Source organism: Leptonotus elevatus, chromosome 8 (assembly GCF_054856555.1).
Source record: "Leptonotus elevatus isolate MCC_2025b chromosome 8, RoL_Lele_1.0, whole genome shotgun sequence".
NCBI lineage: Eukaryota > Metazoa > Chordata > Actinopteri > Syngnathiformes > Syngnathidae > Leptonotus > Leptonotus elevatus.
Genome location: NC_141246.1, coordinates 1,352,105 through 1,379,370, shown reverse-complemented (window position 1 = coordinate 1,379,370; position 27,266 = coordinate 1,352,105). Strand labels below are relative to the sequence as shown.

At 42.9% G+C, this 27,266-nt stretch overlaps 1 protein-coding gene across 2 annotated transcripts; it reads left to right on the top strand.

The window, feature by feature from the left end:
- The first annotated feature begins 318 nt into the window (after nt 1-318).
- On the top strand, nt 319-26,364 carry LOC147169153 (protein tweety homolog 3-like). 2 transcript variants are annotated; one of them, XM_086082186.1, is made up of 15 exons: nt 319-662; nt 2,305-2,474; nt 10,094-10,302; nt 13,801-13,912; nt 14,078-14,298; nt 15,121-15,216; nt 15,331-15,403; nt 15,487-15,562; nt 16,239-16,294; nt 16,644-16,736; nt 17,868-17,960; nt 18,529-18,665; nt 22,192-22,368; nt 23,997-24,072; nt 26,013-26,364. In XM_086082186.1, exons 2-15 carry the CDS (start codon nt 2,349-2,351, stop codon nt 26,145-26,147), a joined length of 1,680 nt encoding a protein of 559 aa, XP_085938312.1. In that variant the 5' UTR covers nt 319-662; nt 2,305-2,348; the 3' UTR covers nt 26,148-26,364. The 2 variants fall into 2 exon arrangements, with proteins under 2 accessions (XP_085938312.1, XP_085938313.1); XM_086082187.1 differs by lacking the exon at nt 22,192-22,368 and having other exon boundaries at nt 320-662.
- The last annotated feature ends 902 nt before the right edge of the window (nt 26,365-27,266 follow it).

Sequence of the window (27,266 nt, the reverse complement as noted above, 5' to 3'; positions counted from 1 at the left end):
ATTATTTTCCTTGGGAGAAAAAAATGTAAACTATCACGTGATAACGTGAAACTTGTCACGTTATAACGTGGAACTTGTCATAACATGAACTCACAAGAAAACACGAAATTTATGACGTAACGTCAAATTTATCTCGTCAAAATGTAATGATGTTATTGATTGTGACGTTAATCATGTCATAGTAATGATTTTTTTTCTGATCTGGCAACCGTAGGCTTCCGTAGGATTTCGCAATCAATGACGTTATTATTTTTTTTTTTACAACTCAGAAGCAGCATTTTGGTGTCCGCTAGGGGTCACCACTTTCGCTCTTTCTCCCAATAGCGCGCGCGCACTCGCACGGTTCGTGCGCTACCGCAAAGCCTCCGCGCAGAGTCTTCTTGGCTCTTTAAACACTTGATGTGTGAGCGCGCGTGCGAGTCGAGCACCTCCGCGGTTAATATGAGCAGCGGCGGGCCGGTGGGCGTCATCGCGACCCGGTGAACAACACAAAGCGGTTGGAGCGAGCGACCCCCTGGAGGCTGGAAATGGTCGCCGGGTACCGCCGGTGAACGCTCGCCGCCGACCCACCCGCCGACGGACCGCCCGCCCGAGCGAGCCAGCGTCCGGCCGCCGCCGCCGCGTTGATGCGGCACGGAGAAGGCGACACGCCGAGCGAGCAGGTACGTAGGCGGCGGGACGGGATGGCGGTGGTCGCTCCGCGGATTCTCCGCGCGGTTGTGTTGCCGTGGCGACTCGGTCGAGACTGCGGCACTCGGGGAGGACAAAGCCGGACTGACGCAAGCTAATCCGCGATGACTAAAAACGACGACGGAGCCTCGAATGCGAGAAGCCCGGCGTCGCGTCGAGTCGAGGCGTCGAGTCGCGTCGCGTCGAGTCGAGTCCTTTGCTTGACCTACTTGTGCGCGCGCGCGGTTGGATGTGTTGTGTACCGTCGATGTGCTTCAACGGCCATGTTCGTGGTTCCTTGTTCGTTATGGCGGCGGGCGAGCCGGCATTGAATCGGCCTTCTTCCTTCGTTTTCGTCTTCTATTGTCAGCGTTCAAGTCCAAACAACGTGTCTGCGTGCATACACAATGAGCTCTTTTGTTGAAGAACACCCCCCCCCCTTTTTCGCCTGCGAATACCCCCCCCCCCCCACTCCCCAGTCCCCAAGAGCTGTTTACTTGGAATGGAATCGATGGGAAAGTCAAGTGGTGTCAGCCTGCTGGCGTGGAATTAATGGACGTGAAACGAGAAGGCAGGTGACTCATCCACGTGGGTGAGATTGGAAGGAAGGAAACTCACCTGGGAAAGGAGAAAACAAACAAAAAACAAAAAACAGGCAGACGTGTGCCACTCGTCAAATGCAAGAAAAAAAGAAAAAGTCGACGTGCAGACTTTGACATCTTCTTTGGTGAAATTCACAGATTGGTTTTCTTTTGCAGAATGAGCAAAAACAAGCAGGCACGACCCCAGCATGTTTATCGGTATATTTTCAAATCAGATGTCTTAACTGGGGCGACACGCTTTTTCTGACGGGGTTTAGGGGGCTATAACAACCCTAAAGCCCCCCCATGTTGCGACATCCCGGGGATTGGGGGGAATCTTTTTAGGAAACACTACTAGATTTTATATATATATATATATATATATATTCTTGAGAAATGTGTGTGTTTTTGTAACACAAACACATCCCTGTTCTTCTTTTTATATTAAAATGCAATCTCGTTTTAAGAAACACGCAAGTTGTTTTTTAAATGACGAAAATGGGTTGACTTTTGAGACTTTTTTTTTCTTTTGTAGAAACACAAATCATTTTAAGAAAGACAAATGCAATTTTCTTCAGTAGAAATCAACTTTTTGAAGGGACAGTGTTTAGAAATATTTGATTTTTCAATGTTGATATATAAAAATAAAAATAAACTCTATTCATTTCAATAATATGCCCAAAAAGTTCTGTAGCATCAATTTTTTTTTTTTAATATAATTATAGTTCTAGTAATTGTGAATTAAATAGGCCAAGCCTTACAGGAAGTAAACCTGTTTTTACCGCCATCTTTCTGCTATGGATACCCGAAGGAGACAAATTTAGCAAACTGAATTGGTGATTGCATCAAAATGCATACACTTTAAATTTAGGTCATTGCATTCTATTAGTTCACCACTAGATGTCAAAACATTTTGCACACTGTCCCTTTAAGAACAAGACTTGAATTTTGCTTTCTTTTTCAGTAATGTAAGTTGGACTGTGACATCGTGTGCTTCAAGAAATGTTTTCTTTCATGTGTAAGGGATTATTTATTTTTTATCCCTTTCCCGCAGTGTCTGCGCGAGTGATCGTGTTTTAGCGAGTGGACGTCTTGAAGATGGCGGCCGTGGTCAACTACTCGCCGCCGTGGTGGGTTAACCTGCTCCACCGCTTGCCTCATTTCAACTTGGACTTCCAGGTGGTCAGCAGCGACTTCCGGCCCGAAGACCCCGAGTATCAAAAGGTAATCAAAAACAACGGACGCCCCGCTTCATCGCCATTGTGTTGTTGACGCAAACGAGGTTTGACTCAAATCGGCGTTTAGGAATAGTAAGCACGTGCACGGGGGTGTGCGTAGTTCGCCAAGCGTGGATGCTTGTTTTTATGCCCTTGCACCCAACAATTAAAAAAAATATATATATATATACATATATATATAAAGAGCCACTATTTGGCAGCTCCACTCAAATTGATGCCGTACTTGAACAAAACTATTTTATTTTTATTTTTTTAACATAATTTTTTTTTTCAAGAAATATACAACATTTATACATATTTTCTTTGAACACACATGCAAGTGATTTTATTATTTTTTAAAGAACATACATTTAAAAGTATTTATTTTCTTTTTAACAAGGAAATTGGAATGATTTTTTTTTACTGAAAGAGAAAATTGAACTTTTTTTTTGTCTTTTAGGAAAGAGAAAATTTAGGAATTTTTAACTTTTTATGAATCAGTAAAAAAAAAATTAGTCAATATTTTGTTTGTTTTAAGGATGTGAAATATGATTGATTTTTGATTTTTTTAAATAAAATAATTAATTTTCTATTATATATTTCTCTAAAAAACTATTTTTTTTCTTAAGACAGAAAAAAAACATTTGTTTTAATTGATTTTTGATTTTTTTAAATGTATTTCACGAAACGGCCTAGGAATTGTAAAATTTTTCTTTTTTTAAACAACGATTTTTTTTTTTTAAAGATACATAACATAAGAAGGTAAATGTCAAGATTTTTTCTTTTAAGAAAGATGCATGTAAAAGTATTTATTTTATCTTTTAACAAGGAAATTTGAATGTTTTTTTACTGAAAGAGAAAAAAAACAATAGATTTTTTCCTTTTAAGAATGTGAAATATGATTGATTTTTTTATTTAATTAATTTATTTTTTATTATATATTTCTTTTAAAAAACTATTTTTTTCTCAAGACAAAAAACATATTAGTTTTATCTTTTCAAGAAAGATTTTTTATTTTTTTAATAGAACAAAAATATGATTTCCTTATGCTGATTTTTTTCTTCTTTTGAACTCATTCACTGCCGACCCAATTAAAATGGAGCCGTCAACGGCAGTGGAAAAACACTTGATTGTTTTTTTTTCTTTCCAAGAAAACGTTCTTGATTTATATTTGATCGTCAATGCAGATTAGTGGAAATGCCTCAATAAAACCTCACCCCATCAAACTCTGCTCTTACTCTTAAAAAACGTGCGGGCCTCCCTTCCATGAGACGCCTTGCCTATCTGCAGTTGAGTAAACGCAAGTCCGAAGGTGACTTGCACTTGCGGCATTTGCGCTGACAGCGTGGGAAGGCGAAGCGCCACCGCAGTTGTGAACAAAACAAAATGGGGGTGGGGGTTGGTGGTGGTCATGACGATGATGACGATGATGGTGGTGGGGGTGAGAGATGAAGAGGAGGAAGAGGATAAAAAGGCTCGAGAGGCGCAGGCTTGATGGGCCGTGGGAGGCGCTTTTTCTTCTAAATAGCTACTTCCTGTCAGCCATTCACTGCTTAACTGAGGCTCTTTGTGTGTGTGTGCGTGTGCGCGCGCTCGAGCAGTGGAATTTTAAGTAGCCCACCCCAGTTACTTAAACTATAGGGGTGTCAAACTCATTTTATTTCCGGGGCAACGTTCGCTCTAATAATCGGGGGAAAAAAACTGCAATTCCAAGTTATTTTCCTTTTTTCTTGGTGCAAGAAATGACAATTACATTTGTAAAAAAAAAAAAAAAAAAAAATCATATTCATTGATTATTTTATTCCAAATGCTGAGTGATCTGAAATTTCATAGGAAAATGTCAACACTATTATGAAAGCAGGTTTTTGGTTTCTCGTGCAATTTACAGATCACCGTGGATCAGCATATTGGATGTGCCTTTTTAGAATATAGAAACCACTTTAAATGTACTTTTTTTGCATGCATCCACGGGGGGGAAAAAAAGAGGAGTTCCACCAAAGCAACCTATTAAAGTTGATTTATTTATGTATGTTTTAAGTCGTCCACCATCTGAATAACTTTTTTCCTTTTTTAAACCAGAAAATTGTAAAAAACAAAAAAAAATACATATAACATCAGGAAAATTATTTCTTCTTTTAAGAAACATGCAAGTGATTTTATTTTTTTAATGTAAGATAAACATAAAAGTATTTATTTTCTTTTAACCTTTTTTTTTTTAAATACATTTTTAAAGGAGTTTTATCTTTTTATGAAACTGCAAAAAAAAATAATTTTTAAGAATAGATTTTTTCCTTTTTAAGAATGTGAACTATGATTATAATTTTAGATAAAAAAATTTTTTTAATTTATATTTATTATATACATTCTTTCTTTTTTTTATTAAAAATTTTTTTTAACCGTTTTTTTTAAGACAGAGAAAACATTTATTTATTTATTTTCTTAAATGCAGTTTTAAATCAGGTCCAGTGGGTTCTGGCAACTTTGTCTTTTAGCCTTCATAAGTGCTGCATACGTTGCTGTTGAATTGGGCCCCCTGACGGGCCAAGTCTGGCCCGCGTGCCGCATGTTGGAGCCCCCCCTATTTAGCCTCTTGTATGTCATCACATGTTGTGTGCAGCATTTCTGTGTCAGTGCGTATTTAGCACTTAGCGGTGGTTTGAAGAGGTGAGGTCACAAACCTCCCTCAGGGGCTTTTGGGTATGCGTGTCTCGCTGTGCGTGCGTGCGTGCGTGCGTGCGCGTGCGTTTGTGTGAGGGGTGGGTGGGAATATAGGGGTTCCATTCAGGGTGCAATCATTAATTGCGGCTCGATGGGGAGATGGAGGCAAAGTGGGTGAGAATGACGAGGAGGTTGAATTAGATGGAGAGAGAGAGAGTGTGTTTTGTGAAAAGACCGCTCTCTCTCTTTTCTTTCACTTTTTCACAGCGAGCCCTCTTTCGATTGGCTCGCTATGTCCGTCTGGGGGGGGGGGGGGGGCGCTTTCATGCGTCCACCACATACACACACACGCACACATACGCATTTTTCAGGAACAAATATGCCGACCCCCTTAGCATAACCTGGTGTTGGCAGCCATTTTGGCTCAAACGTTAGCAGAAACGTCATCAAGCGTCGTTGAAACGCATACGTTGGCATCGAGAGACCGGAAAAGGCGACGTTTCGATGTCGTTCCTTCTCGTCGACGACACATGCTTACTGCACACATTTTTATTTACAATTGGAAAAAGTCTGGCTGCCATTTTGTTTCAACCAGCACGTACATTGACAAGCTTGGTTGAGAACAAACTACAATTGAATTTTTTTTTTTTAACAAAATAAAAATGAAATTACTTAATTAAAAAAACAAAACAACGAAACTACATTTTATTTTTACAAAACTAACTAAAACGAATTGGAATTATAGCGAAAATGCCAGCAGCCAAAATGGTTGCTAAGATTGTCAACAAGTTCAGTTGTGCCTAAAATGGTTGCGTTTTCACACAAACAAGCGACCCAAAGGACATCGTTTCAGGATTGTTTTCCCTCTTCGGGGGAAGTGGCCTCGTTGTGGCAGCCATTTTGGCTCAAACACGGGCTCAAATCCGTTAAATGTAATTCTCTCTCTCGTGTATTTTTTTTCCTCCTTAGAAAGCTGAAATTGGAGATTGTGTCCTGAGGTTCTGTCGGGGCCTCAGAATAGAACTCGCGCGTGTGTGTTTAGTGTACAACGACGGAAGCGCCGAGTCAGCTTTTTTGCGGTAGCACAGCTGCAGAACGTTACACGGCAGTCACGTGACGCGTAATTACACACAAACTCCTCGGCTGGCTTTGCGTTTTAACGGGTCACATTCGTGAGCCTTTTTTTTTCGAGGCCTTTGAAAGCGCGGGGCGTTCACGTTCACGGGTGCAACGGCCGCCTCTCGTTGACTTGGGGGGGATGAACTGGAGGTCAGTGAACGCCTCGGGAAGAAGACCTGCGGTTTGTCTGCCAGGCGCGGGCTCGTCGTGCAATGCTGGCGGGTGCAAGGGTGCAAGGGCGAGTCAGTGCAGTGGAAGCGATTGATCCTGTCAGAATACACGCACGCACGCGCACGCTTGAAAAGCACAGATTGAAAGTAGATCACGGTACAGTGTCTGACCGCTAAATCCCCTCCTCCACTCTGCAAGCCGTTCTAACACACATGCGCGCGTGCACGCGCCCAGTGAGTGGGCTAATTACAAACTAATTGGTCCTCGCTTAATCTGTGTCGACGCTTTGCCGGCTTCACGTTTTAATCTCACTCTGTCAGGTTGGACGTGCCAGCATTTTTTTTTTTTTTTTTTTAAACAGGCATCACTTTTTTTTTGTGCATGTCGCACCAGCGAGATGAATGTGTTGTGTTTGTGGTTAACTCATTCAATCCTAGCCATTTTCACCAAAACAACCCCCTTCGAAGAAAGATGAGTCTCTTCTTTCATCTGGAAAAAAAAAGTATATTTGTATCCGTTTCCGTTTGGCATCAATTAGCATTAAAAATATAGCTAAACTTCATCGTTATTCACAAATCTATTTATTTATTAATCTCTCTTTTTCCTCTGCTGCCACCTGCTGGTAGTTTGTGTAATAACAAAAAATTCTTCAATCGTTCTTTGCAATTGAGAGGCTGCAACAAAGCCTTCTATGTGCCCGAGCATAAAAACAACAACATAAAAACGTATAAATGTGTCTTTGGGACACTTAAAACATTTAAAATAGAATTTATTTACACGTTTTTGGGAGCAAATGCATTTAAAAGCGTAGTTATTTTGGGTCCAACGGTTGATGAAATAGGTCAAACAGTCTTTGTCGTCTCAATATGTTATTGTTGTGATGTTTTACTAATGACAATACGGTAAATTCTCACCAATTGTAATTAAAACGTTTGGCTGAAAAGGCACCAAAATTAATTCATTGGCAGTTCACGTTTCACAAATTCTCCTGTTCCCGGATTTCTTTTGTGAAATCGAGCCAATTGGCGTATTTTGTCCGCGTTCAAAAAACGCCGCCAAAGCCTTGGCTAATTAGCAATTGGTGCAAAGGAAGTATGCTGAAGTGATTTGGACCGAGTACGTTTACACGAAGTCAGAAAACCGTTTAAAGCCCAAACGTGAGCAATATTTGGTGTTGAACGCCAGGCCATGTAAAGACGCCTGAATATGATACTCGGGGTTTTTAAAACCTGAAAACGACCCCCGGGTTCTTAACCGGAATTATTGTTCGTACGAAAGTATTCGGGATACCTCGATTGAAAGGTGCATCGGTTTTCTTCTTCTTCTTCTTCTTCTTCTTCTTCTCCTTTTTCACATATTTCGTACATGTGCATATAAGTCCGTGTTTCTGGCATGCAACTCACCGGATTCTCGTGCTTATCGCCTGTGATGCGATTTAAGCCTCGACGTTGATTTGAAAGTCCTCAGCGGATGAAACAATTCGCATTAGTGCAGAATGCGCAAGGTCTGCGGCGGTAAGCCTATAGATAATAGGCACGGGATAAAACCACCAGGCTGGGAATCGACACCGCTTATCCCCCCCCGACCCCCCCCCCCCCTCCTTTCCATTTCTGCCCGTCCTCCACTTAGAAAGGAAAAGCTAACAGTTGATGTCGTCGGCAAGATGGTGAAAATGTTGCGCAATTTCCCACCAGTGCAACTCTCGTTGTAAACAAATACATAAAATGTGTACCGTTGACTCCCTCATTCACGATTTGGCAGTAATGAGATGTATGGATATGCTGCTTAATCGTACATAACAAAAAAAAAACAAATTATATAATCACGCTCCCTCTTGTGGTACACAAGGGAATCATCGTCCAAGTGCAATTCAGTTGTATTAAAAATTTTAAGTTGAAAACATTTTTGCCTTTTACTTTATGTGTAATACATTTGAATCGAATCATTGTTCTCTCATTAATATTCAAGGTTGGTGCTATTGCTGCATAATGCCACACATATATATGTATATATTTATTGACTTTCTGAATTTCCCAGTGGGAATGGGGCTTTTTTTCTTTTTCTTTTTTTTAATGCAAATGACCACTAACCACGTGCATATGTTGTGCGGAGTGAAAAAAACCCTGGCTGGATCCAAACGAGGTCATGAGGAGTCGTTGTTTCGGGGGGGGGGGCTGTTTTGGTGACGATCCAAAATGGAGTCCTGAGAATGTTCCGGCTGCTTTTGTCTGCTGGAGAAGCCGGAAGCATTCTGGAAGCGCGCAATGTTCTTCGTGTGCTCCTGCCTCACAATGACTTTTCCAGGCCATCCCAGGGGAGGGGGTTACGGGGGGGGGGGGGGGGGGGGTGTCGTGTCGTTGGCAGACTAACCATCAGAGATGGATGACTCTCGATAGGTACTGAATGTTGAACATTATTGCACAGTGTCCAGAATAAATTTTCCCCACCTGCAGTGGCGAGTCGTCGCGTCCACGATGACGAGCGACGACCGCTTTTCAGACGGAGCATCTTTTTTTGGTCTCCCGCCTCCTCCCGCCTACCGCCACCTGCTCCCTGGTTTACACATGAAAGCTTTTAGTGGCTTGCGTCGCGCGTTTGTGTCCCGTCGTCGTGGATTTCGGAAGCGCTTCTTTGGCGTGCTAATGTGCTAGCATCGCGGCTAGGCGGGCAGAACATGTGCTCGCCACCGACCGTCGCCACATTTTCGAAGGGAACCTATAATCCATTATTTAAACATATTTTATTCCTGTTCATACTTTGTATTCTTTTGTTTGCCACACAGCACTGTTATGAATTTGATGCTTATTTATTTACCTTGTTTTTTAACTTATTGAAATAAACTTTATTTATTTGTAATGCTTGTTTTGTTATTCTTGTTTATCTTTACTACATGACTGATTTGTGTTCCGTGTACAGCACGTTGTATGCAGCAATGAGTTTAAAAAATGTGCTTTGTTGCCATCTTGTGGCATCTAAGCAATTACGAAGCTTTCTGTGTGAATGTCAGTTGTCTCTGACTTGTTTTTTAAAATATATATATATAAATACATAATGCAAAATCTGTAGCAGCAAGCATTCGGCAGATTGCGTCTTTACCGTTTATGATTACATATTTGTTTTATGTGGCTTTGTAATTTTTTTTTATCCAGTGGCAAGCATATGGCAGCTGAGCTAGCGCTTGTTGGCTAGCATGTGAAGCTAACCTAGCAGTAATTACTATTAGTTGTTTTTTCATGTCCAGCGTGGCAGCTCGCGCTAGAAGCTAAACTTGCGGCGCATGTTTTTACTCTGTGGTCCATTGACTTAATTGTTTTATACAATCGCTGGTGTTAATTCAATGTTATTTTTTTAGTGCATTTCTCTTTTATTTACTAAAACTTTGAGTGGCAAGCAATAGTAGCTAGTGAGTCGGTGGCTAGCGCTGGAAGCTAACTGAGCAGTGTGCATTTTTATTCTGTGCTCTGTTTACTTATTTTTTTTTATGTCTGTGGTTTAGTTATCATACTATTTATTTAATTCTTAAATTTTTGAAAAAAAATCTCAATTCACAAACACAGCTGATTGGATTTTTTTTAATGTCCAGTTGCGGCTAGCTGGTCTGCAGCTAGCGCAAGAAGTTAACCATTTTGACTGCGTTTCCACCTTTTTTTTCATGATTGTTTATTTGTGTCTTCCCAGTCCGTGCTGCTGCTGGGCTCGGTGGCTCTGTTGTGTTTGGGTCTGGACCTCCTGTTCCTCCTCTTTTACTCCTTCTGGCTTTGCTGCCGCCGCCGCAAAAGCAACGAGTCGTCTTCGTCTGCGTCGTCGCACCACGCGCGCTCGCAGCGGCCCAGCGCCGACTGCTGCTGCACTGCCTGGTGCGTCATCATCGCCACCCTGGTGTGCAGGTGAGAGTTTCTGCAATTTCTTGCATTGCATCTGTGGTTGCTCGTATCGCCACAACAACAAAATGTCAGCATTTTATAGGAATTGTCAAATGTGTGTTTTTTCTTCACAGAGAATTTGTGAATGTGAGCCGTAGCAAAAAAATCTGATGTTATTTGTGTTTGCCTTTTAACACGGAAGAGAACCCAGCTAATTTGGCCACACAGCAACAACAAAAAAAGCGCCCAAAATGCCTTGTTTTGTAAAAAAAGTCAGTCAAAAAATTCTGGCATTGACCTCTGTTTGCCTTTTACACAGAAAGCAGCAAATTTAGCTGTACTTTGACAACAACAACAAACTTTTATTGGGACCTTCAAATGCCATCCATCATTCTCACAGAGGGCAACCACAAGTGGTCGTGCGGCGTAACAGGAAGTGGTCGTGCGGCGTAACAGGAAGCGGTCGTGCGGCGTAACAGGAAGTGGCCGTGCGGCGTAACAGGAAGTGGCCGTGCGGCGTGACAGGAAGTGGTCGTGCGGCGTAACAGGAAGTGGTCGTGCGGCGTAACAGGAAGTGGTCGTGCGGCGTAACAGGAAGTGGTCGTGCGGCGGCACCAGATTGCTTGTTATTGCCAGCCGCACGTGTGAAATCTGATTGGCAGATGACCGAGATGAACGCCGGTCTTCTTTTTCTGGCTTCCCACTTCATCCTCCTCCTCCTCCTCCTCCTCCTCCTCTTCCTCAGCTGCCTTTCTCTTCATCTCCTTTCGTCGGCCGCGCTCTACTGTTCATTGGTCCTCTCTCTATTTGGCCCTCTCGCTGGCCTAGAAAGGTTGCCATGGCGACAGAAGCAGATTGAATGTGGAGAACAGAAGTGAATTTTACCGTCACGAGGAAAGCTGCGTGTGCGTGTGCGTGTGTGTGTTGGCATGAGTTTGAGTTTTGCAGGTTTCAATATTTCATCTTTAGCTAAAATAACTGTGGGTATCAATTTTCTGTCCAGAAACATGACATTGTCATTATGATTATGATTATTATTATGATTAACTTTCCTCACAATATACACATCTACTGACTATATGTGTTTACAGCAGTGATTGACTTAACGGCTAAGGCGTTAAAGTACGGGGGGGGGGGGGGGGTTTCGCAGTGGTTAGAAATTCTTACAGTGGCTGTATATGTTCATTAACTCAGATTCAGAGAGTGCATGGCATCATTGTTGGGGTAAGGCATGAAGTAGTGGTGAGGGCTTGTATGATTTAGTGCCGCAAGACCTGATAAATAAAATCGGGGTTTCAATAAAATGTCAGAATTGTCCTAAATGTGGCAAGGGGCTGTTTGTTTACACAACTGCACGTAGTCCCGCATGCCTACTAGGGGTAAGGTGAATATTAATTAGAGGACTTGTGTGACCCGGTGGCCAAACTCACGATCATTTTTGTGGGGGATTTAAATATAAAGGCAAAGTGGTGCTCGATGCATATTGCGGCAGGTGGTGTTTGTTTCTGGCGTGTGTCTTAGGGGTAAGGCGTTTATTATGTGAGAGACCTTGTTTGATGTGGGAAGCACGAGTCATGCTTATAAATGCAGATTTCCTCATGTCGTGGCCAGACGTGTTTATTTATTCGACTGCAGAGAGTGCCAGACGTCTAATTGGGGGTAAGGCGTTTATTAGCTCGGTGCTAACTCAACATATTTAAGTGAAATCATATGTCACAGCTCGTAGGCTCGAGACCCCCCAGAGAGCAGCCTTATTTTTTTTCCCATATATGTATTTGGGGGGGGTGGTGTTTATTTATTCAAGTGAATGACTATCTGAATAAATGTCACTTCCTGCCAGGCCATAAATGGACGTTTGTATACGTTATGGAGGTTGAAGGCTGAAGAGTGGTGAGATGATGAAGTGCGAGCGCGAAGCCACATTAAGACGCTCATAAAAAAATCATTTCATCCCATAAACTACAATCGATGCTCGTTTCCACTCCTTCTTGTTTCCGTCTGCAGATGAGGATTTATGTCGTAGCTGTACTAACGCACGCACACGCGTGTGTGTGCGTGTGTGTGTGTGTGTGCGTGTGTGAAGAATCTAACGGCCGACAATAAATTTCCTTGAACTGTCGCCGTTAATTTACCTTTGCGAGCAACAGCAGCACAAACAGCAAAGTACACGCCCGGGTGGGGGCTTGCGTACTTATTTTATTTTATTTTATTTTATTTTTTATTTTTCTTAAAGAGATCAGTATTGTTCATTCGGAAATGTCATCATCATTGCTCTTTATTTTATTTTATTTTATTTATTTATTTTATTTGCGGCTTGCGTACTTATGATGGGCGTCGCAGGTTCGACGACGGCGCTTGAAAGGACAAGATTTAGGAAGAAATGATGGTCACGAGGCAGTCACGTGAACATTTGTTCAATTGGATCTGACCGGCCCGGTGTGAGTAATGTGGACATTCTTTGGAATTCTGAAAATGGCGTTCAGGCGACTCCGGCCTGCCCATTAGTTTCAAAAAGCCCCTTTTGAAATCGACTTGCTATTATTTACACTCAACAAACGTATAAACGCAACACTTTTTTTTCCCCATACACAATATCACCATTTCGCCGTGACAGTGAGCACGTCTCCTTTGCCGAGATGATCCATCCTACCTCACAGGTGTGCCATATCGAGATGCTGATTAGAAACCGTGATTTAGTGCAAAGGCAGTCTAAGGCACACCTGTGCACTACTCATGGTGTCCAATCATCATCTGGATATGGATTATCTCGGCAAAGGAGAAGCGCTCACTATCATCGATTTAGACAGGTTTGTGAACAACATTTGAGAGAAATGCTGATATTTTTTGTATGTGGACGAAGTTTTACTTCTTTGAGTTCATCTCATGAAAAATGGGAGCAAAAACCAAAGTGTTGCGTTTCTATTTTTGTTGAGTAGATATTCTCAGTAGGGGTGCACCGATCACAATTCCCGCCGGTCACAATCACTGATCTTTTAAAAAGTCTGACCTGCCGATCGCGATTTTGTTGTTGTTGAGTTAGTCATTCTCAGTATTGTTAGATTTCATTTCATTTCGAGTTTTGTTTTTTCAAATGTAATTTTGATTAGTTTTCAGGGCAGTTTTGTTAGTTTTTATTATTTTTTTTCCAAAATGTTTAGTTGTTGAGTGATTTGTGTGAGCGTGCGTGTCAGGATTATAAAAGTTCAGGATTTTTTACGAAAGGTATTTTTATTTCATTTGACTTTTGATTTTTAAATTCAGTTTGGATTGGATTTTAGAGCAGGTTTTAGTTTTTATTGCTCTTTTTAACTCTTCATTTTAGTATAGTTTTTCGCTATAATTATTGGTAATTAGTGTTATAAATGCAAGCATTTTTATTTTATCTCATGATATATTGTTATTACATTCATGTTTTATTTTGTTATTGTTTTTGTTAACTAATTAATAAATGAACGAATGACAGAAACGTCAGCCAGGACTGTTGCTTTCCGAATCATCCGAACCCGTTTGCTTCCCTCACAGCGCCGGCATCGCTGTGGGCTTCTATGGGAACGGCGAGTCGAGCGACGGCGCCAGTCGCTTGGCCTACTCCCTGCGACACGCCAACCGCACCGTGTCGGGGATCGAAAAACTGGTGAGAAAAAAAACAAATCATCCCGAAGCAAAAGATCTGATGACAAACTTTGCACTGCAACTCGCCATTGCGATATTTGAGTGACTCCTCCGCATGCCACTAGAGGGAGCCACACCGTACGTGGTATCATTTGTGCCGTGACGAATCCCCGTGTCCTCGCCGCAGGTGTCGGACAGCGCCACGGCGCTGAACCAGACGGTGGAGGAGAACCTGGCCCAGCTGGAGACGACCTACCAGGAGCAGACGGACTACGTGTCCATCGTTCAGAAGCTGCAGGGACAGCTGGACGAGCTGGTCAAGCTCATGGTGGACGTCCCCTTCTGGTCCAACGCGGACGTGTCTCTGGAGGACCTGGCCCGCCAAACCGAGGCCTTCGATTTCTACAGGTCACGATATTATTAATTGTGTGAATGCTGAAGTTTGGGTTTTGGTCTTCAGCGCAAGTTTGGACATTTATTGCAATTACTACCAGACTGATGCGAAGCGTTCCATCTTGAAAATATTCACAAAATTGAGGACAATGTTGAGCGAGCGTTTTCCACAGTGGAGCAATTCCCACATTGGCAGAATTCCACATTGGCTGCTATAAAATCTCCAAAATGTTTTACGTATTTAATTGCTCCTTTCACATTTCCCTTTTCAACTTCAACAATCGCAAAAATCTGGAATTTAGACATCTAGATAAAAAAAAAAAAAGAATTTTCCCCACGTTTGTCCTGCAATTCAAACCATTCATAAAATTCCGGACATCTTGGGACTCTTTCAAGCGTTTTAAAAAATTCCTTTGTGTTTCTTTGCAGAATTTTCCGCACTCCAAAAAAAAACACTAAAAGTAAATGAGACATTTGGCAAAAATAAAAATAAAAATCTGCACTCGCGCTTCAGCTTCAAACTGTTCAACTGCGTCATTCACAACACTTTCTAATTTTACCTAAATTTCACACATATAAAAAAGGTATTTTACATATTTTGATTTAACTCCTCCCTCAATTTCTCAACAGAACAAATCCCATGTAAATGATACAGTTTAGCAAATTTTATCCTTCCACTTTTCCCAAATGATTCAAAAGGAATCTACTGTAAATTGCAAAATATTCAAGAATATATTTATTTATTTATATATTTACACGCTGCTCAAAAGTTTGTGAAGCAATTTGGATTTTTCTTCTTTCTTTTGGTATTGCGTTGTCAATAACGTGTGCTTGCAGGTGGTTGGGCTACCTCGGCCTGCTCTTGTTCGACGTCCTCATTTGCCTCCTGGTTCTCTTTGGCCTCATTCGCAACTCCAGAGGAACCCTGATCGGGTACGCGCGGTCCGCGCCAAAAGTCCGCGCGTTGATGTTTTCCTCCCCCGTCACGAACGCGCAGTAATCAATCAATCATGTTGTGTGTGTGTGTGTGTGTGTGACCGTCCGCAGCGTGTGCCTGCTGGGCGTGCTGACGCTCGTCATCAGCTGGGCGTCTCTGGGCCTGGAACTGGCGGTGGCTGCGGTAAGCGCGTCGCCACGGCAACGTCGCAGAGGCAACGCCGCAGTGATGTAACCTCCTTGTGTTTGTGCGCGCGCGCTCAACAGTCGGCCAGCGACTTCTGCGATTCTCCCGACGCGTACGTCGCTCGCGCCACCAAGGAGAACGCCGTCATCAATCAAGGTAGCAGCGCCAAAGCCGGCGTGCGGCGCTCGCGTCCGATCGCGACCTCACTTCAGTTCTGTTTGAGCACGGCCGTGCGTGCGTGCGTGCGTGCGTGCGTGCGTGCGTGCGTGCGTGCGTGCGTGCGTGCGTGCGTGCGTGCGTGCGTGCGTGCGTGCGTGCGTGCGTGCGTGCGTGCGTGCGTGCGTGCGTGCGTGCGTGCGTGCGTGCGTGCGTGCGTGCGTGCGTGCGTGCGTGCGTGATTGCCGCGCTGGTCGCCACCCTGGCTGCCCCTGATGGAGCAAATCAAATGTTATATGTGCTTTTAATCCATTTGCAACATCATCTGATATTTCTTAATGATCACATATTACATTACGTTTACATTTAGCGCGCTCCATTTTGAGCCGGCCTCCCCGTTTCCCCCTCGCTTCCTCTTGTCTTAATGAGATCTGTTGTCTCGCATTTGTTTCCGCTCTGGCTGACTGTACACACACACACACCCACACACACACACACACACACACACACACACACACACACACACACACACACACACACACACACACACGCGCACACGCACACACGTTGCATGGAGCTGTTTATGCGAAGTGACTCGCCTCCCAGTCACAACCTTTTGTGGTGTGAATAGGCAAAAGATTCTCGCGCTTAATTCATGCTTGTGTTTCGTTCTCAGATATTCTGCAGTATTACCTGAAGTGCAGCCCGGGACAAGTCAACCCTTTCCAGCAGGTAAGTGCATTCGTATTTGCCGGTGCTGATCTGGCTGGCCCATCGAACACCAAAAAGTCTTCAAAAAGATGTTAATATTTTATATTTTGTATTGCATTTTTTATGTTTGTATATATATTAGATGCTTTAGATTGTATCAATAATAAGCACAGCTATAATGACACGACATGTAATTTCATTGTCTCGTTTTAAGTTCATGTGCAAAAAAAAGAAAAGAAAAAAGTGAAGCCCTTGTGCACTTCTAGAGACTTTTATCATTTTGAGGCAAAACTGAATATTTATTCTTTCACTGCATTAAAGATGCCATCTGGTCTTAAATATCCGCGTGTGTGTGCGCACGCGTGTTTAGAGGCTGTCGGGGAGTCACAAAGCGTTGGTGGAGATGCAGGACGACGTGGCCGAGCTTTTGCGGTCGGCCACGCGGGAATACGCCAACACCAAGGTGCGTGCGTGCGCGTGCGTGCGTGTGCGTACGTGCGCGTTAGCTATCGGCGTTTCCCACGCACGTAGGCGAGGTTACCAAATTTTTATCCCCATGTTACTTTCTTCTCGTCGGATTACGACAGCTTGTCCCACTTTTCCTGATGTACTAATTAGGTTTTTTCTTTTGTTGTTAGAAAACTTCATTTTGTAAAATCAGGATGTTTTCCCCTCATGTTGACACTTAAATTTTGTAAAATTCAGATTTAAATATTTTGTTCCCCCTGAGTATTACTTTTATCCCATGAATTTCTGACTTTAATTTTGTTAAATTCACATTTTCTTTCTCCTGCGATCACAAAAATAATGATTTTTATCATTGACAAATGGAACACGAAATATAATTTCTAACATTACAGCTATTTTTTTGTCCTCATTATTTTCTTTTCCTAAAATTAGGACTGCTCTATGTTCTTGTACGATTTCTGATTATTTCTCATCCTCATTATTAGTTTGGCCGCGTACAATTTTGACTTTGTTCTTCTCCCTCATTCTGCTTAATTTTTTAAAATTTAATTATTATCGTAAAACTCTAGGAATCCTTAAAAAAAATCCATATTTTCTTCTCATGCCCTTTTTGTCAAGTTATTGTTAAATAAGCTTATTAAAATATTTCACCTCTTTTTCTCATTAATTCTCATAAAATCACAATTATTGTTTTAATATGATTTCCTTCCCCCTCAAACAATTAAACTTCTTGTGAAAATATTGTTTTTCTCCTTGTATGATTATTTTTGTAATGATATTTTTTTTAAATCAAAATTTGGATTCCCCCCATACATTTTTTTTTCTTGTGAATTCTGGGCAAATTACAAAGACTTTCTTAAAAAAAAAATAAGAAGACTTTATTTGTGTAAAATTAACAAATAGTTTCCACTTTTTAATTTTGTATAAATGACTTTATTTTTGTATCACTAATATTTTTTTAAAGGCGTAATATTTTTCTGTCATAAAATTCAATGCAATTTCTTCCCATAAAATCCAACTTTATTTTTGCAATATTTGGACTTTATGCCTATAAAATGCCGTTTTTATTGTGAGTCTTTTGTCCTAAACGGAGCACTTTTGCTGTTGACTTGTGTGTGGCGTTCAGGCCAGTCTGGATCAGATCCAGTCGGTGCTGAACTCCACGGAGGTGGGCCTGCACCAGCTGACGGCTCTGGTGGACTGTCGCAGCCTGCACATGGTGAGCGGTCGCCGTCTCGCTCGTCGGACATCCGCAAAACATTAGTTGCTAATCCCAAAGGCTTCTTCAGTCCTGAATTATAGTTGTGGAGTCTCTTCTGGGTTTTTTTTTGTCAGATGTGTCTTTTGGACGATGACTCGATGACCAGTCTCCAACAAACTAGAAGACTGTCTGCCAGTTGTCTTCTTTTAAAGGAATACTTTACTTATTGAGCCATCTTCAGCAGGAAACCCCCCCACCCACCACCCCCCCCCCCCCTGATATTCTCTCTATAATTTGATAACTTCATTATTTTTCATGTACACTTAAAACCTTTACAACCATTTTTCCACTTGTCGTCGACTGAAAATGACGTCACATGCTCGGGGCTTGGTAACAACCAATCATGGCTCAGCTGCTTTCTGGGTTTGGTCATGTGACAGTTAACTTGGGAACAGTCAAATCATTTATCAGATTTTTTTTTTTTAATTTTCTGCCAAATCGGCATCACTTAAATAAAAAAAAAAAAGAGTGACAATGTACACAGAGTGCGCTTTTCTCATGGGCGCCCCCTACATGCGTCTTGCAGGACTACGTGCAGGCGCTGACGGGCCTGTGCTACGACGGCGTGGAGGGCGTCATCTACCTGGTGCTCTTCTCCTTCGTCACGGCGCTCATGTTCTCCTCCATCGTCTGCAGCGTCCCGCACACCTGGCCCGGCAAGAGGTAATTAACGCACGCCGGCGCGTATGCGAGCCTGCACACGCACACACTTGCATCGCGGTGTGTCATGAATGGTTATGCTAACAGCTAACATGCTACTTACTAACCACCAATGCAGGGTTTCCTCAACTTTCTTGGCTCAACACTCAGATTAGAAATAAAATCTCTTGCAAAATGGCGACAACGTACTCCGACTTACAACACAATACTTTGTTCTTGTAAACCCCACGACATATAAAATAACTTTCATTAACCGTATATTTGTTCTTGTAAAATGATGACGTTGTTAATGTTAATTTCTTGGAACTATTCCAGATTTCTTTTCCTCATATTACTTCTCTGTTGTATTATGAATTTATTCTCAAAGAAAATACAACTTTGTTTTTCAAAATTAAAATTAGATTAATTTTTTTCCGTCATTTTGCTGCTATTCCAAAAATGATTACATTTATTTACGACTTGAAAATTACAACCTTGTAAAAATCAATATTTTAATTGGAGTTGTTATGATTTGTTACTGTGTTTCGTAAAATGTCAAACTCCTTCCTTGTAAAATTATATCATTATCCTTTATTTTTTATTTTTTATATATCATCACCTAAATGTATTCTCGCGATTTCCTGACTTTATTCCCTCAGTATGTCAACTTGAAGTAAAAAAAATAATAATGTTTTATGTTAGCCTTTATTCCCCCATTTACACGGGTTTACATTTACTTTAGTAGTATTACAACTTTTCAGTTATGACCTTGTAAAATCAGTATTTTATTTAAGTTTTTTTTCCATAAAATAATCTGCACACTATTACGACTTTGTTCTGAAGGAAATACAACTTAATTCTTACAAAATGTAGATTATAATTATTTTTTTTTTTTTACAGTAGTTTCTTCCATCCTGCAAAATTCTATCTTTATACTTGCATAATAATTTTTGGGAATGGTTGCTATCATATTTTATTTTCAGGTAATTGTCTTTGTCACAGGTTTATATTTACACCCGCAGTATTATGACTTCAATCCTTTTGAAAAAGATGCAAATTTTGCAATTAGGCCTGGGCCGATCTTACTTTCTGACGGAACGACAACTGAGCAAAAATATTGCGATATCTCTGTATTCTCTAAAATGACCTTTTAAAAATATTTGTGCAAAAAAAAGGGCAGCATTTTTCCACTTTATTTAACAAAATAATAAATATTTGCTGCAGAATAATATGTATCATGTTTAAATAAATACACGTTAACATCCTTCTTCTCTTTTAATAATTCGTAAGTCACAGTGTCCCACACTTGTGAGCTATTTTTAGAATGGACCCATGGGCTCATCATGTTGTCCTTGGGGCTAAATAGTACCCGCTGGCACCATTTATTATTATTATTATTATTTTTATTAGGACAGTGCACAGAGCAAAAAGGCCTCTCTGTTTGTGGTGTCTCTTTCATCTTGCTCCCTCTTTCCTCTTCCTCCATGCTTAACTGTTGGCCAGATGGAGATAAAAAATAAATAACTGGAGGCAATTAACGAAGAGGTTGGCTTGTTTACTCAATTCTGCAAGCAGCCAATCGTGTGCCCTGCTTGGACGACGTCCCCCTCATTTTTCCGCCTTAGCGGTTATCGAACCCTCGACTTTTGAAAAGCCACGGTAAAGCGTCAAAGTGTTAACGGGGCCCGCGCCTAATGTGAAGCCATTTCCGTTTGGGAAGCCCTGCTGCGCAAACGGGCCGCTCGTAGGAGGCTTGGCTTGTCGTTGCATGTTGTCCTTGGGCGCTGTGTCTCCCTGCATCATCCATCTTCAGCCTTTATTCGCTCCACGTTGACTTTTCTGCTCGCACCAGATTGTGTTTTATTATCCCCTCCACCCCCACCTCTTCCTCCTTCTGTTGCTTCTTTCCTTCCTTCCTTCCCTCCCTCCCTCCCTCCCTCCCTCCCTCCCTCCTCCTGCTTCTTCTCCCTCCCCACAACCAACGTCCTGATTTGGAAAAGCTCGGGGCTTCGAGATGCTGCGTATGATCACGTAAAAGACCAGCCTGTGGGGTCAATCGATTCAATGTTGTTAGCAGCAATGCTAATTCAGCCACTGAGACCACTTTAGAGTAGGCTAGCTACTATATATTTTTTTTTTTCCCGCGTGCGTGATTTAGATTTATGATGCAATCACGTTTGCGAGATTTATATCTTTTTTTGGATGACTTATTCTCACTACATTTTCATCAGGTTTTTGTATATAACTAAATATAATAATTCCAGACTTGACAGACTCGAGTTTCGTAAATTTGATGCCAATCAGTATAATTTAGGTTCCTGCAAGGAAACCAACTTTAATCCAGCAATTTATGACAAAAATGCTATTTTAAATATGGACAAAACGTGTACATACGTGCAAAATTCCCACTCTTAATATATGTAATTTTTCATATGACATTTTCCAATGCATGTATAAAAGATGGACTATCCTAACCCAAAAATAGTAAACAAAACCACATACTGTAAAAACATTTCCGCAGTGCATCAAACCTTTTTAAGCATTCAAGGATGGCACGATGTGTCGTCTGAATTTCTCTACCTCCCACGCCAGCTTCAGGCTCCTCCCCCCCGCCAGATTGCATGTCCCAAAAGTTAGCTTCTGTCGCTGGCGATCGGACCGCCAAGGTCGCGGGGACCTGCTGCCCAGCCCACTATGCACCCGACCCCTTTGGCCCCTCCCACTGGTGGTGAGCCCATGGGAAGGTGGACCCACGTTTCCTCAATACATGAGATATATTTGTATGTATAGATTGTCAAAAAATGCACAATTTATTTCCTTGGCATTTCAAATCTATTATGGTTGAGTGATGATTCATTTTCTTGGAATATTAAAGTTTTTTACTCAAAATACCAGAATAAAAATTGTCACTTAATATTATGTATTTATTTTCATAAAAATCTGAATTTGTACATGGAACGCTGAATTGTAAAATTTAGATTAAAAAAAAATATATATATTTTTTTAAGTTAAACAATTTATTTCATAGCAGTTGTTTCCCCCTATTTACTGTATAATCAATGTTTTTAAATTGATATATATATATTTTGCCCTGTGCTTTGTCGCAGTTCCAGATCCACCTTCCGAATCAGCACCAACATTACTTTAAATTTCTCATTTCCTTTTTTTACGGCTGCTTTAAATTTTTGTGCCCGAAAATGGTTTGCTTGCCCCTTCAACTAGCCCATATTATTATTTATTATGATTTATTATGATGACTATTATTTATTTATTATTATTTTCTTGACGTTCCATGGAGAGCACGCTTCATAAACAGCAGCGAGGGACAAAAGGCTGCATGTCCGCCGATTGGCTGCATGTTTTCCTGAATGACAGCGTTAGCGTTAGCATCGAGCTGCCCTGCCGCTTTTGCAGGCATGTTAGCGACGAGCTAAGTAGACCTCGACCCCTCTCCTCTTTGCTGTTTGTTTACAATCTGTTGTCTCCCCCTCCTGACCACCGAAAACCCCACCCCCACCCTCCCCGCCGCTCCCTAACCCCTCCCCAAAAGGACGGATGAGGAGGACGGCGAGGACGAGTCGGGCGCCTCGCGGGGCGGCGGCGTTCACGATAACCTGTACCGCGTTCACATGCCCAGCCTCTACAGCTGCGGCTCCAGCTACGGTAGCGAAGCTAGCCTGCCCGCCACCGCCCACACCGTCAGCAATGCCCCCGTCACTGAGTACATGTGAGTTAGCGCACCACGCTAGCTAAGCGCTAGCTAGCGCCGGCCTGGAGTAAGTTAGTATAGGCAAGAGTGACATCAAGTCGTAACAAGGGAAAAAAAAAAAAAGAGGCTTTTCCATCAAGTACGCTACATTTGGGTACGGTCTGGCGGATTTTGCTAACCTTCTACTTTTTGGCATCCAACATTGGCGCCGCGGTGGTCGTGCATAATAATAAAATACAAATAACAGATCCGCATGTTACCACCGTTTGGCACCCCAGTACGTGGGTGCCATCTGCAGTGCTAGGGTACTTTTTGTACCAGTCGCTGTCCTCCAAGGGTACCAAAGTAACTGACCTGTAGAGTACCACACATTCAGGTATCAAAAATGTATTTACAAATAAATTAAACACCTTCCCCGCCAAACAAGAGTACCACTTTTTGGTACCCTATGGTCGGGAAACAGAAAAAAACCCTCTGCTATGTCAATGACCAATTTTTGGCACCTTAAATCTGCAGTGATAGGGCACCAAAATCTTTGGTACCCCCGATCCTTTCATAGTGGCCCTGTATGAAAAATAATGGCGCTGAAGAGTGCCGCTTTTTGGAGCCGGACATCCTGCCGCTGTGGTAGGATACCCAAAATGATTTATTTGTAAAGTTCCACCTTTTGGTACCCTATAGTCAGTGTTGGGGCACCAAACATCAGTTAAAAAAAAATAAAAAATAGATCTGTTGAAGTCCACTTTTTGGCTTCCATCATTACGGTGCCTTCTGCGGTGATACGGCAACAAAATAATATATTTTATTTAGGTGCCACCCACAGTGTTAGTGTACCACTTTTTGGTACCCATCATCAGGGTGTCAAAATAATGGCTCGAACAAATTGCCACTTTTTGGTGATAAGTTACCAAATAATTTTAAAAAATTGGCACCCTAACTTTGGTTGCCAGCCTTGTATGGTGTATTTTTATTTTATAGTACTAATTTATATATAATATATGAAAATAACTGAACTATATCTTACCCATTTTGGTATCCATTGTCCAGTGCTCAGACTAAGTACTACTTTTTGGCGCCCTATATTTGCACAGCACCAAATTAACCTTTCTGTAGAAGACCCCTATTTGGCCTCCCTCAATTGGAGCGTACCGCTTTTCGGCACCCTACTTTGGCGTGCCAAACTCAAAGGTGACAAAACCAAAATGGCTGAAGACCACATTTTGACACCCAACTATAAGTTCACATTTCCGTGCCAATATTGGGGGTCCCACTTTCAGTTGAGCGGTACGAAAATAGATAACCTACGGCGCAGCACATTCTGACATTCTAATATCGGTTGGTACCCTAAATTGGCGCGTGAGGCGCAGTAGTACGGGTACCAAAGTAACGTAACACTTTAAGACGTCACTCTCTATGACGAGTTCCGTCCCGCCTCAAACTTGTACCGCTTGGTGGAAACGTGCCTCGATGTCTTTCGGCAAATTTGCGACCCGCCTGCTTCGCACCAAATCGCAATCCAAAAGACGAACATCTAGATTATTTCTTGCTAGCCTAGACACGCTGCAGTTGAGTAAGCCAAGCCGCTAGCCGCTAGCCGCGAGCCGTTTGCCCGCCGCCCGCAAGTAACCTTTGATTCTACAACGCAGGAACCAGAACGCAAACTTTCAGACCCCCCGGTGTGAGAACACCCCCTTGATTGGCAGGGAGTCCCCTCCACCCTCTGTAAGTGCACTCTTTCTAGAACACTCCCCCCCCCCCTGCACGCCCGCTGCCTTCCAATAAGCCACGCCAACGATTGGATGTTTGTCACCTGTGGTTAAAGCGCGGATATTGGAAGGTAGCTCCCCCACCCCCCCCCCCCCATGTTAGACCACCACAATCCGGATCAGGGTCATTTTGGCAGCCTGGGGAAACGGGAATAGACGAGTCCTCTACTTCTGATGTCTGCAGGTTGACTAGGGAGAGTCCAAGTCCACTTTTTCAGTCGAACCCCACCCACCCCGTCCACCCTACCTCCTCTTGGATTCCAACCATCCCAAACCCACCTCGCCCCCCCCCCCCCCCCAGCTCCACAGTGTTTCATTGTGTGCGTTTGAGTGGAGGTGTGTGCGTCCTTGTCCTGGAGTGCGCTTGCTACATGCTCAATAGATGTAGCAGGTGGTCTGCGGCTAACTGGTTAGCAGGCTAACGTCAGAATTAGAGCACTAACCATTTAATTAATGAGTCATTGACAATAACATCATCTCCACCTAATTGATTGTTAATTAATCAATGTAATCAAACCCCGGCTGTCCAAATGACTGGTCCAAATATTTCTGTCATGATGTCATCCACCAACCTACTAACTAACCCATGTGTTACCTACCTGCCTACTTACTGAGCAACCAACCAATGTTCCTGACCACTGACCAACTACCTGCCTACCTCCCTGCCAACCAACTTAGCCCTGTGTTCCACATACCTACCTACCCACTGACTGACTTATCTCCCCCCGACTCATCTACTTACCTGCCTACCTACCACCCTTTCTACACACTTACCCATGTGTTGCACCCTACCTATAACCAGACAACCGACCAACCTACTTGCCATCTTACCGAAGTGTTCCAACTATCTGCCGACCCTTTAAAAGACCGACCAACCAATCTTCTCCCTACCCATCTACTTGCGTACCTCCCTGTCTGGCAACTTACCCATGTGTTCCACCCACCTACTGACCGACCAATCTCGACATACCTTTCTACCAACTTACCCACATGTTCCACCCTACCTATGGCACGACCAGACCAATAGACCTACCTACCTACCTACATACCAACCGACTGAGCAACCAACCAATAGTCCTGACCACTGACCAACCCACCTGCCCTACCTCCCTGCCAACCAACCACCCTTTCAACACCCACGTGTTGCTCCCTACCTATGACCAGACAATCGACCTACTGACCGACCGATCTCCCCTTGATCAATCTCGACATACCTTCCTGCCGATCTCCCTTTCTACCAACTTACCCACATGTTCCACCCTACCTATGGCGCGACTCGACCAATCGACCTACCTACCTACCATCTGGTGGTGTGATGTTCCACCTACCCACGATCGACCAACTGATCTTCTCCCCACTTTTCTACTTGCCTACCAACTCATCCACATGTTCCACCCGACCTACGAAACCAACCAGACAACCGAACGACTGCCTGCCCTCCTTACCCACCTAACTACCGTATGTTCCCCTCACCTACCAAGCGACCTATCTGCCTACCATCTCCACCGACTGAATGACCGACTGATCTCCTCTACTTGCCTACCTCCGGCTCTACCTACTTACCAACCCACTGATCGACCAACCGGTCTTCTTACTTTTCCACTTGCCTGCCTCCCCGTTAACCAACTTATGTGCTCCACATTACGACCGACTGACCAACCTCTACCAACCTGTCGATCTACCCACTTACCCTTGTGTTCAACCAACTTACCAGTTTTCCACTTACTCACCTACCTTCTACCATCTTCCTCCGAATCTGCCTACCTGCACTCATCGCATTTATCCAAACACAACTCATCTGCCTTTATCCCATAAATTTTTTATTATAATTTTTTTGGTCTTCTTCCTTTCTACCCTTTGACCTCTGCCCACCCCCTCCTTTCTGGCGGTCCTCAGTACACCTCCAGTATGAGAGCCAAGTACCTGGCCACCAACCGCCCCGACCAGAACCGCCGCTCCGTCCCCAACGACCAGCTGGACCCGGCCAGCCGGCCCCACGCCACCGCCCGGCCGCAGTCTTCGGTCCACTAGTGACCAATCATAATACACTTAAACGCACGCACACACACACACATTGTGTAGATTACAGAAGCTGTAAATATGAATCTTAACTCCGCCACTGATTTAATAACTGGTGATGTGCTGTGCCGTGCACTTATTTATGTTGCTGTATCTCACACACACACACACACACACACACACACACACACACACTTACACGCACACTTGTTTAGTCTTAACGTCAACATCATCATAAACACCTCAGACTCGTCCATACGTCTCCCATTTTTTTTCTGGAATTCAAGCACTCGGGGGTGGTTTCAACCGAGGGCGACCACGTGCCAAAATGAACGAGGGTGCCTGAAAATGATGCCAGGAAGACGCTCGCTTTCCGTGTAAATAGAACAAAACACAAATCCGAAGAATGAAAGTTGCAGTGGGAGGAAAAAGAAGAAGAGGAGGAGGAGGAGGAGGAGGAGGAGGAGGACGAGGACGGACTCTGGGAAAAGCAGGAAATTGTTTTGGTGCTAACATGAGCCGGCGAGGGGGGGGGGGAAAATCTGTTTTTAATAGATACCCCCCCCCCCCCCCCCCCCCAAGTATTTTACCACAAGTGATACTGTGATGATTTTTTTGGAATCTTCTGAAGCACAATTTTTGTTCTTGGCGGCGACTTTCTGACGGCTAAATGGGACACTGCCAACGTTGCTCCTGCTACTGTACAGTATGTGAAGACAATTGTCGTGAACGTGTGTGTGCGCGCGTACGCACACTTACATGCTTAAGTTTTTGTGTACGTTTGTTTGTCAACGTTTAGTCAGGAACGGTAACTTACACATTTTCCAAGTATTCCCAAACGAAAGGCCGCTTTTTTTTCTTTCTTTTTTTTTAGCCGTTAACCATCGCGTAAATCAGTGTAAAATGCTAAACAATTGTCAAACAGATGTGGGAAAAAAAAGACAGAACATGCTGTAATATGCATGCCAGGCCAGTAGGTGGCAGTGCCAGTTTGTGTCATATGTAGATTTGTTGGGGAAAGCGCAGTTAGCATAAACACTTGAATAGCGCTTTTGGTTTTTAGCATTTAGTCGGGAACGGTGACGTCCACTTTTCAAAAATGATTGTTTTTAGGACGTTGGTGTAAAAACA

What these genes read in the sequence shown, in the direction of transcription:
- LOC147169153 (XM_086082186.1), top strand. Translation starts at nt 2,349, where the DNA reads ATGGCGGCCGTGGTCAACTACTCGCCGCCGTGGTGGGTTAACCTGCTC. An exon ending in TCCAGAGGAACCCTGATCGG is followed by an intron (nt 15,217 to 15,330) that starts GTACGCGCGGTC and finishes GACCGTCCGCAG; the next exon opens with CGTGTGCCTGCTGGGCGTGC. An exon ending in AAGTCAACCCTTTCCAGCAG is followed by an intron (nt 16,295 to 16,643) that starts GTAAGTGCATTC and finishes ACGCGTGTTTAG; the next exon opens with AGGCTGTCGGGGAGTCACAA.